The sequence below is a fragment of the Musca domestica genome, unplaced genomic scaffold (genome assembly GCF_030504385.1).
Source record: "Musca domestica strain aabys unplaced genomic scaffold, Musca_domestica.polishedcontigs.V.1.1 5, whole genome shotgun sequence".
NCBI classification, from domain to species: domain Eukaryota; kingdom Metazoa; phylum Arthropoda; class Insecta; order Diptera; family Muscidae; genus Musca; species Musca domestica.
The window spans coordinates 13,355,011-13,366,119 of NW_026712346.1; the positions used below are offsets into that span (position 1 = coordinate 13,355,011).

General features: G+C 34.2%; 1 protein-coding gene across 1 annotated transcript; it reads right to left on the reverse strand.

Annotated features, from left to right (window-relative positions):
• Positions 1-2,461: 2,461 nt before the first annotated feature.
• On the reverse strand, positions 2,462-5,362 carry LOC101892619 (HEAT repeat-containing protein 3). The gene is made up of 7 exons (XM_005183400.4): positions 4,355-5,362; positions 3,817-3,966; positions 3,575-3,732; positions 3,446-3,522; positions 3,146-3,389; positions 2,943-3,083; positions 2,462-2,871 (listed from the first exon to the last, which is right to left on the reverse strand). The coding sequence occupies exons 1-7, from the start codon at positions 5,289-5,291 to the stop codon at positions 2,602-2,604; spliced, it is 1,977 nt and encodes a 658-aa protein (XP_005183457.1). The 5' UTR covers positions 5,292-5,362; the 3' UTR covers positions 2,462-2,601.
• Positions 5,363-11,109: the final 5,747 nt, after the last annotated feature.

The following is an 11,109-nucleotide window of genomic DNA, read 5'->3' on the forward strand; positions in this document are numbered from 1 at the left end:
ATTTTAGTAATATATGTATAGAATGTATATCTTCTGAAATTTTACATGAATTCCACAGATGGATCAATGAACACAGTATGTAATTCTTTTAATCTAATTTGCCACTTTTGGACTATATTTACTACTTTCTTCACTTTATATGAGAAATTTGATCATTTTTACATGTTTGTGATGTTTGTGAGGTACCAGATGTAGTATGGCGAAGCATTCCACTTCATATAATAAAATTAAAATATTGGAATGTGCAAAATGTAAAGAATATCGAACATTTATATCCAATTTTAAACTCCATATTCACATCATTTAAAAAGAATAATTTACTTGTTTCGCAAGTTATGAGAGATATAAATATTAAAAATTGTGATCCTTTATTGGGGATGTACCAGAAGGGGTACCTATCATATTCACAGCATATCTTGTGTTAAAAAAATTATTGAGATGTGTAAAATTTGAACAAAATCGGATACTTATTTCGCACTTGGGTGTCTTCTAATTTAAAATTCTGACCCCTTTTGTGGGGGATGACCAGAAGGTTGGACCATATGGACACCAGATCTTGTGTTATCAAAAATATTAGGATGTGTGAAATTTGAAGAGAATCTGATGCTTATTTCGCATTTTATGAATAAATTTTGAACCTTTGTGGCAGAGGTACTCTATGGAGTGGTCTAACATATCTTGTGTTGATAGAAATATGGGGGTGTACTAAGTTAAGAAGCGAATGCGCATTAAGCGTTTTATGAACGAAGATCATAATCAAAATATGACCCCTTTGTGGGGGAGGTACCAGTAGAAGTCAACCGATATTGAATAGAATCGGATGTTTATTTAGCATTTTATGGGCGTCTTCTTATCCAAAATGTAGACTTTTTGTGTGGGAGTTACGTGACGGAATGGACCGATATTATCCATTTTCAGATCTGATGTAGCACTGATACAAATATTAAGATTTGTAAAGTTTGGAGAAAATTGGATGATCCCATGGTACAATAAAAATGTAAGGCAGAGCTCCCAGCTGATTACAATTTTTTTCTAAGTGTGCCCGTCTTCTTCCAATTTTGTGTATGTATTTGTTATTTTGAAAAATAAAAACAAAATATTTTCAGAATCAATGATTGGATGAAAATTAAATTGCGGGGCGCGCATTTATAATATTAACCAGGTTTGCCATGGAATTGAAAGATTGAACACTTAGGAACATATTCTTGAGATAACATACAGGCATTTCATTCATCTTTCGCGCTATTTGACTCATTTTAGAAGCGAACAAAAATATCAAATAAATGAAAACCTCTTGTTGCCTGTAATTTTGAATAATTCTGGCAGGAAGCGGGTATAGCCTCATGGCTGTATTTCTGTAATTTCACGAAGCTGTTCTACCTCTTTATTGTACCATGGATGATCCATTCTTGTTTTATACGGAAAATTATATTCTGTGAAAATGATGACCTTTTGTGGGGGAGGATATCTACTTTCGATCAGGTACTTTTGGCGCACGTTTGTATCAAATGATATATACTCTCTGTAGTCATATGGCTTAGGGTGTAAAAATATACTCCGGAGGAATTACAGAGATGCAGTGTTAACATTTTAATAACATGTTTAATTTTAGCTTATAAATAAATTCCTATGGTTGCCCTTAAATGATTAAATCGTTAATTAACATCCCAAAATACATTAAATACAATATACTTTTCTAAGTTTTTTTTATCTTTGCTTCAATTTGTCATTCGTAAGGGTAGATTGTTTAGTTTTTACAAATGAATAATTGTTGTTAAGGGAAAAACTGGGTTTCAACTTTGTAGAAACACTGTTAGTAATATGCTTTGTCAATTGAGGAGCAATTAAAATTTGCTAAGTATTTGTATTATTTCAATAAAAAGATAACAAAATGCAAATTTAATGTGTATTTGTTATTACCTGAAAATGCTTACAAGTTAGAAGATCTCATAACAATACAATTTCACTTGCAAAATCCAATGTGGTTTGAAATCGAAAAATTGTATTTCGTTTCTGAAAAAACTAAATGCGGAATTAAAGCCACTTCCGTTCGGAATTTCTTCCTGTGAAATTTTCGATAAAATGTACACGATATCGTATGCGGTCAGGCCAAATTGACAATTTCAATAATATATCAAAACTTAAACCTAAATTGACAGGTATACGCAAGGAAGTTTCTTACATAATGGGAACATATGTTGCCAATTTACTGCAAATTTGGGTTAAATCTGTAGGCAAAATTTTATCAACCACTTCATTTGAAAGGAAAAGAAAAATGTTGGAGCAAGTTGAGTTTAGGGGCTATGCTCGGATCATTTATATCCGGTTCTACACAGTTGATATCATATCTATCAATTTTTAGTTTTTTTTAAGACTGATTCTTATTCTTCTTTTCTATTACTCCTACAACAACAAGGAGTTACTTCTTCTTTTCTATTAAAACGTAAAAATTAAACAAATATTTACAGTTTTACAAACATAAAATTTATTAATACGTTTCGTATCAAGATTATCAAATATTATGTATGTATAAAGTTTGTGTTTGTAGGGATAATGACTTAGCTTATACATGGACATACGTATATGCCTGACATATTTTTATTAGGTACATCTTGAGCCATTCGCATATTTTACAGCTTCCTTTTCAATATACTTTGTAAAACGGGATAAATTGGTAACAACGGTCTGCACAGCGGGATAACGATCCTTTAGTTCCTTTCGTTGAGAGCGCACTTTGGTTTTGAATCTTTTCTCCAAGTCCTTAATAACAATAGGCAAGCTGAGATCTAACAAAATTTGATGCCAATCATTGTCGGAGAACATATCCATTAGGGCGTCAAGAGCTTCAGAAATTGTCCATACATCCTCTTCCTTTAATAAAACAGAAAAAACTTGACTGTAAAAGTATTTCAACATTAATCACGCGGGCTATTAAAACCAACATTAGAACACGTTTCCACAATAAAGGAGATAATAACACGCACGAGTGCCTCGTTCAGCAAACATCCTAAAGTACCCAACATGCGTAGCCAGTTTGCACGGATCTCTGGCATACTGCAATTTTTAACACCATTAAGAATTAGCTGCAATTTAAAAAATAAAGAAAACATATAGTTTGAGGCGAGATGTTTCGAACAGATCATACTTCTAAATCATTTTGAGTCATTTGACTAAACAGTTCTTTTTTCGTTTTCAAATGCTCTAAAGATGCTCGCATCAGTGAAGTCGATGGTTCCATAACTGCTGGATCCTTGGGTCCTTTAAACACTTGCTGGCCTAATTCTACCCAAACATTATAAATGGCATTGTGACCTCCCAAATCTTCAGCACTTAGACAGTTGCATAAATTCTGCAGGCATAAAAGGGATGAAATACGCAAATTCTTAGCCCTAAGGTGGAGTAAAGTACATTATTGTTGGTCTCAATGTGTAATTAACGTATTTACTTCATAAGGAGGCCAATATTTGACTCCATTAATTGTTGGGCCAGTGTGTTTTCCAAAGGCTGTGATCGTTGCCACATCTGAAATTGGTTTCATTATTAGTACATTCGAATATGTAGATCCAATTCTCACCTTTTCCACCAATGCAAGCGACTTAATAGCTTCTGTAACTTCGGTCGGCAATTTATCACCTTCATGGAGGTTGGTGCTACTGCCATTGCTCTGTTTTGATTCGTAATCAACAATGCTTTCATTTTCAGAAGCATCGTCATCCTCCATGTCAGACCATTCTGAAACATGTCAGGGGACATAGATGTGAAAAGTTCAAGTTTTTTTTTCGACGATTTTAGAATCTGCCTATATGAGAATATTACCTTCATCATCCGGAGAGCACAAATTCGTTATGATCTCGGCAGCCACACGTTGCGCATCCAACAAGTATCCAACATTTCGTACAGCAATGTCTGCCTCGGTTGGCAGTTCTTGGCGTCTTCGGCGGTTTGCTGCGGCCTCTTCAGTTTCATCTTTAAAAAAGAATATTTTGATTCATTATTACTCACCTCCAACTGTAACACAGAAGATATTAGTTTAAATGGAAATAAATTTGGAATTAACAGATTCGATTTAAAGTTCAGAATTAGTCAATCAGATTTTAGATGACCTTTCAATATACTGAGATCACCAACTGAGCTAAAGCACACAACAAACAACACACATATTTTAAGGTAACCATTTAGAATACATTTTTAAAGTGTTACATGCCAAAAGCTTAAAGAATAAAAAGTCCGGCAAATGCAACCTTTGTATTTTAAAAATAATTTCAGCACTACATTTAAAATTATGTAGAAAACGTAGAAGCAAATTTCTCTAAACTTTGGAGATCCATATGTCTTAGCCCCGTATTTTACTCACCATCCTGTGTATCCATTTTTATTTCCAACTCGGGCGTGTCCTTTTCAGAGTTCTCGTTACACAAACCACTTATTCCAGAAAGAGCTATCTTATGATTTGTGTCCAAAACCTCATTCAAAGCTTGAAGTATTGTCCCAGCATACGATGCAGCTAATGCAGGAGCATTACTTATAATACCCGCAGCCATTGTACGTAGATAAGCATGACCGAAGTCACCACTTAGAGAAAGCAGACACAAAAAATTGGCCACATATTGGTTAAGAATGTGCCATGTTTTCGGATTATTTTCAGTTACAACTAACAGACATTGAGCAACTGAAATTGCTATTTCAATACCATAGACGTTGAAGTCTAAACATCTAATGAAACTTTCCAGAAGTTTGCTTTGGTTGAACGTTTCCACAGCAATTGAGGTGCTTTCACACAAATTCCATAGCAAATTTATGGCTTGCAGAAATACATCCGACTGCAGGTCCATCTGATTGCACATATTTGCATCAAAGCTGGGCTTCCAATCATTATTCTGAGCATATTCGGACAGTAAAGCAAGTAGGGGTGTGAGAACGTCCTGCTCAACAAGGAAGTCACACACTTCGGTTCCATTCACCGAAAGATTTCTTAAAGCCCCAGCACAGGCGTTACGTACAGAGTCGTCCTTCTCGCATAATAGGGGAGCAGCTATACGCACGACGTCGCTTTGACAAATAGCCGTCACCTTATCTTTGCTTGCTGTTAAAACTGCAAGAGATTGCAGCCCGTTTAGCTTCTCCTCGATATTGACATTTTGTAGCTGATCCCTAATGGATTCTATAGGTCCAACGCCGGAAGTCTCATACTCGTCGCAAGCATTCAGAAAATCATCCACTTCGTTGGCCTCCAGACCAATTGGATTAACTTTTAAAGCAAATCTCGTTTTATTTCTTCTTGTTTTCCCCATTGTATGCACAAAAACGCTTATTGTTTAGCTTAAGAGACCCACGTGCAGTTGGGATCCGCAGTCGATGTTTGGTTAATCGATTATGAAATCTATTTTATCGATTTCTGTATTGTTTACACAGAACATTTTTGATCTGTTAAAGGAACTGCATGGTAGAATAATACAGGTGACAGCAAGTGTTGTTGTACTACAAACGTAACATGGTAGACAAATACAGGTAGATGCATCAATGTTTGGGAACATTGATATGTCAAAATTTTTGAAATGTTTTTTTTTAAATGAAAAGATTTTTATATGTTTTCTTATACGACGCCAACCGGAGATTGTTATGATGTTCGTTTTTCAACTTTTTTTACGAATCTGAATAACTTTTCATTCAAAATTTTCAATTTCAAATTTAGTTTGACAGTTCATTGTCCCAGCAGCTGAGTCGATGCGACTACCTGTATTCTTCTACCATGAAACATAACAACAGCCACATACAAATTTGTTTTTGTATGTAATACAAGTGTCAGAGTTAAGTGTTTAAAACTTTAAACAAAACAAATAATTTTCAATAAATTATTTTAATTTAAAAAATGTACATTCTTGATATTTAGATTATTAAATTCAAAATGCAGGAAAATAGGCTCTATTCAGTATCTGCGAGTAGTAGAAACTTTTACATTCTTGCAGTTCTGGAACAGACCAATGATTATTGAAATATTTAATTTTAATACATTCATATCATTCCCCTAATTGTATAGTTGTTAGTTGTAGGTCCAAATCTCTCAACACTCTCTCAACAATCGAGAGAAGATCGTGGAAAAAGCAACATCCCTTTCAAACTGAAACCAAACTGCATATATACCAGGTAGAAGAATATAGGTAGACGTATCGAGACAGCTGCTGAGACAATGAACTGTCAAACCAATTTTGGAATTGAAAATTTTGAATGAAAAATTATTTAAATTTGAAAAAATTTTTGAAAAACACGAATTATAATAACCTTCGAATGACGTCGTATAAGAAAACATATATAACTCTACTTATAATTAAAAAAAAAATTGACGAGTCAATGCTCCCAAGCGTTGATGCATCTACCTGTATTCTTTTGCCATGATATATACATAAAGTATTCTACATTTTAGAAAATTTAGAAAAAGTGAAATATACTACCACTACTACTATACTACCCAATGTGGTATCGCTGCCCCTTAATCGCGAAAAAAGTTTTCGCACCATCACCGTTGGCGTTTTGTTAGGTATAACAGCGAATTATTCTATTATTAGGCAAAACATATGTTCTCATTTTCCTGTAGTGATATTTTTTATCAAAAAAGTGTTTACCTAATGTCATATCGAATTTGATACTAGTATTACTATAGAGTCAAGTCAGCTGGGGCTTGCAGATGCCTGTAATAATTATACCATGGTTCACAACATAGAGGTAATCGGAGTAACTACCCATAATTTACACAAAAATCTATGGTAGATTATCTACCGTGTTTTCAGCCATGGTAGAAGAATACATGCAGTCGCTAGGACAATGAACGGTCACACCAATTTTGGAATCGAAAATTATGAATGAAAAATATTAAAATTTCTAAAAATGGTAAGAAAAAGGCATGTTACAACAACCTACGATTGGCTTCGTATGAGAAAACATATAAATATCTACTAATTTTGAAAAAAAAAAACATTTTAAAAATTTTGACATATACAAATTTCCAAGCGTTGATTCATCTACTTGTATTCTTCTTTCTACCTATATTCTTCTATCATGTTTGCAACAACAAATCAAGCTAAGTTGGAACATGGACTGTATCGGTCTACGATTTCTTACAGCCCTCATACATCGATGTCTCCAGATGTTCGTCTTTTTGACGGTGGTTGCCACATTTTTGAGAATTGATGTTCGTAATTGGTAATACTCTTGCAGCCATGGTAAAATTAAGAAGGTACAGCCATTTCAAAATAGTATCCCCATCCCTGCATTTTCTGTAACTTTATCTGATTTGTTTGTATACAATGTATTTGTAAATATAAATTTTGACAATAAGAAGTTGGCAAATAAATAATTTTGAAAGAAAATGTAATCATATGATTGCATGACTTTACATTCCTAATTCTACTATGCTTGCAGCTGGCCACGTTGCCTTGTTGTAGCCCACATTTATGGTACCTTAAGATATTCGATACTTTGATTTTAGTCACATCTTCAGCGGGAATGACTGAAATTTGAATTGAATGGCAGCGGATACTGCCTCTTCCGATTGAAAATTTTGGTAGGCCTTCATATAACTTTATCTTCCGATATTTTGTATTTGAAAAAATTTTCCTAATTTTTCAACGGAATATAAGGTCGACAAGTAAGACCAGCTGCCTTGACAGCTATCAACATATACTTAAATCTAATTTTTCTTTTTTAAACTCCTCAATTAGAAAAGTGTTGTGTATTGATATCCTTTTGTTTTTTGTAGTAAACAAAATAAACGCAAGAAGAAAGCCAAGAGATTTCCTTTTAATGTGGTTGGTAGATGGTCAATGTCGGCTCATCATTTCTGGTACATGCATCCGAATTCTCATATCTCCTTGACGTCAATTTTATACAATCTTGAATCTCTTCTAAGACAAAGGGTGTCTCTCAGTGGGTAACATTTTTTAACATTGCATAAGTTGTGTCACAGGTCCGTCTGATACCTCCTTTATATTGTTTCAAACCCACGGCTGTTTGGACGAAATGTTTTTCAAACCTATTGTGTGATTCCAGGATGTACCAATAAAGTGTATGACATTTCTTTTCATTGTATTCCGTGATAAACATTGGATTTTATCATTGCTGCCCTCTGTTAAAGCTTGGACTTGGTTATATAACTGCAACAGGGAAATTTTTTCTTAATAACAAATTTTGACAATACATGTAGATGTAAGAGTTGTATTTTTAGGGAATTCACTTTCTGGTCGACCTTATAAAAGGGCGATGGCCCATGCTCAAGGGCATGACAGAAGAATGCAGGTACAAGTTGATTTCATTTTTTATATTTTCTTAATTTTTCTCTAATCCAAGCTGTCCAATTTCATGGCTAAACTGGTTGATAGCTTTAATGCGCGAACCGCAATGTACGTGTGTTCCAATCATTGGTTTTGAAAATACGTTGTTTTCATTTTTCAAAATAATAAATACATACACATAACTGGCAGAAGTCGGGCACACTTAATGTGAAAATACATAAAACTCTTCTTTGACTGGCTTAAGTCATCGGCTGGCTTCTTCGGAAGAAAGGAGTTTTAGGTTGAAATAGTTTTTTGCCCTAAGCTCTTTTCCGATGGAAAAAGCCTTAAGCCAGTCAGAAAAGCCTTTTATGTACACTCACCTTCAAAAAAATTGTAATCAGCTGGTAGCTCTACCTTACCTTTTCATTGTACTATGGTTGTCGGTATGTAAGGCGTTTAATGTGAATATGATAGTAAAAATCAACTTTAGTTGAGGATAACTTTGCTCTGTTCCAGAACCTGCAAGAATCTACTAAAAATGTAAAAAGTTTTGCATCCTTGCAGATTTGGAACAGAGCATTAGTCTTGTGTAAACGCACGATAAGTAGCTTTACAGCCATGTTATGCTAGGAACACAATTGGAGCGAACGACGAATTTTTCGCGGCGAATGTTCGTCGTCAAAAATAAAAAACATGTGTATATGGAAATTCACACAATCACGGCGCCGGCGAAAATTTCGTCGGACGCCGCCAACTCAATTAGCTTTATTTCTATTTCATACGCCGGCGAACAAAACAGTACAAGGTGGCCATACTTGTACGAATTTTATGTGTTTTAGTAAATAAAGTTACTTTTTACTTTAAAATTTGTCATGGTCACTCTACTATCTGTTACTGGTATAAAAAAACGTAATCAATTTGTTTATTTATTTGTGTACTTGCGCCTGAGTGAAGAAGCAGATAAGCTTTTACTATAATGTACATTATGTTAATTATTTTAACAATTTTAATAAACTTTACAATTCTCTGATTCATTGTAGTCAACAAATGAGCAAAAAGTAAACAACTTCATCAGCTGTTTTATAATTTCGTCGGTATTGTGTTCCATACGACGAATTTACGCGGCACATTTTGTCGCCGCGTAGGGCGAAATTCGTCGTTCGCTCCAATTGTGTTCCTAGCATTAGAAGAATATAGGTAGACGAATCGACCCAGCTGCTGGGACAATGAACTGTCAAACCAATTTTGGAATTGAAATTGTTGAATGAAAAATTATTTAAATTTGTAAAAATTTTTGAAAAATGCGTATTATAATAACCTCCGAATGACGTCGTATAAGAAAACGTATAAAAATCTACTTATATTTGAAAGAAGATTTCAAATTTTTTTACATATCAAAGATCCCAAGCGTTGATGCATATACATGTATTCTTCTACCATGATTACACCCCTGTCTAACACCTGACTGACAAATTCGACTATTTTTACCACAAATTTTATTGCAAAAATAGTATACTTTTGCAGGTTCTAGAACAGTTTTAACTTTAAAATTTTAGATATACTTTGGTTTTTGGCATGGTACAATAAAAAGGTAAGGTAGAGCTCCCAGCTGATTACAATTTTTTTTAAGTGTGCCCTACTTCTGCCAATTTTAGTTGTGTTCCAGAACCTGCAAATTAGTACTAATTAGCACTAATTCTGCTACAACGCGTTCCCGTACTCCAAAAACTAGCAAAACTTGCAGCTCTCTCGAGAAAAAAATGGCGCTGAGTGGTGGACATTTCTGATTGTTTTAGCTACATGAATTTGGCCGAGCAGAAATGTGCATATACTAAATTTGACATTTAATTTGCAGGGCTAACAAGGTTGAAAAATGTATTGATACATTTCAATAAAGAAAATGATCAACTTGAAAACTAAAGGAAAAACTAATATTTGTCGTGCAAAAAACAAAAAGAGAAAATATGGAGCAACTGATGTATTACTACTAAAAAAGTACTGGAACACAACTTTTGTGTATGTATTTGCTGTTTTGAAAAATAAAAACAAAATATTTTTAAAATCAATGATTGGAAGAAACTTAAATTACGGGACACGCATTAATAATATTAACGAGATTTAGCATGGTTCAAATCCATGCATGTTCAATCCATACTGAACACTTAGGATCATATTTTTGGGAGAACATCCAGGTATTTCATTCATTTTTCGCGTTATTTGACTCGTTTTAGAAATGGACAAAAAAATATCAAAACAACAACAAAATTAAAACAACTTGTTGCCTATAATTTTGAATAATTCTGACAGGAAGCGGGCATAGCCTCAGGGCTGTATTTCTGCAGTTTTATGAAGCTGTTCTACCTCCTTATTGTACCATGGGTTTTGGTACGTTGAAAGTAAAAACAAAAAAATTGAACGATTTGCAATTAAACAAGCAAACATTTTGAATAGTATTGTCGTTTTAAAATAAAAGGTGTTTTTAGAGTTTTCCTATTGAAAAAGAAAGGTGCTCAAGTCCAGAACTGCAGGAATGTAAAACTTTTTACTTCGATAACCGATTTCCCGTTATGGTGTCGAAAACATTGCAAAACTAACGCTCTGTTCCAGAACCTACAAGAATCTACTAGTTTTGCAATTTTCTTCGATATCATAAAGGAAACATCGGCTATCGTAGTAAAAACTTTTACATTCTTACAGTTCTGGAACAGACCATAACAGATTCTTGCTGGTTCTGGAACAGAGCAAGGAAAAACGACTGCTCCTCCTTAAGTGGGTACGTTCAGTAAACAAGTCGATGACATCGAGCATAACTTTTATGGTCGATACCGTCGCTATCGATACA

Bases quoted from the DNA above. Each gene is read 5' to 3' on its own strand.
- LOC101892619 (XM_005183400.4), bottom strand. From the start codon at position 5,291: ATGGGGAAAACAAGAAGAAATAAAACGAGATTTGCTTTAAAAGTTAAT. The intron at 3,523-3,574 runs GTGAGAATTGGA...AACCAATTTCAG, and splicing joins CGCTTGCATTGGTGGAAAAG to ATGTGGCAACGATCACAGCC. The intron at 3,084-3,145 runs GTATGATCTGTT...TTTAAATTGCAG, and splicing joins TGACTCAAAATGATTTAGAA to CTAATTCTTAATGGTGTTAA.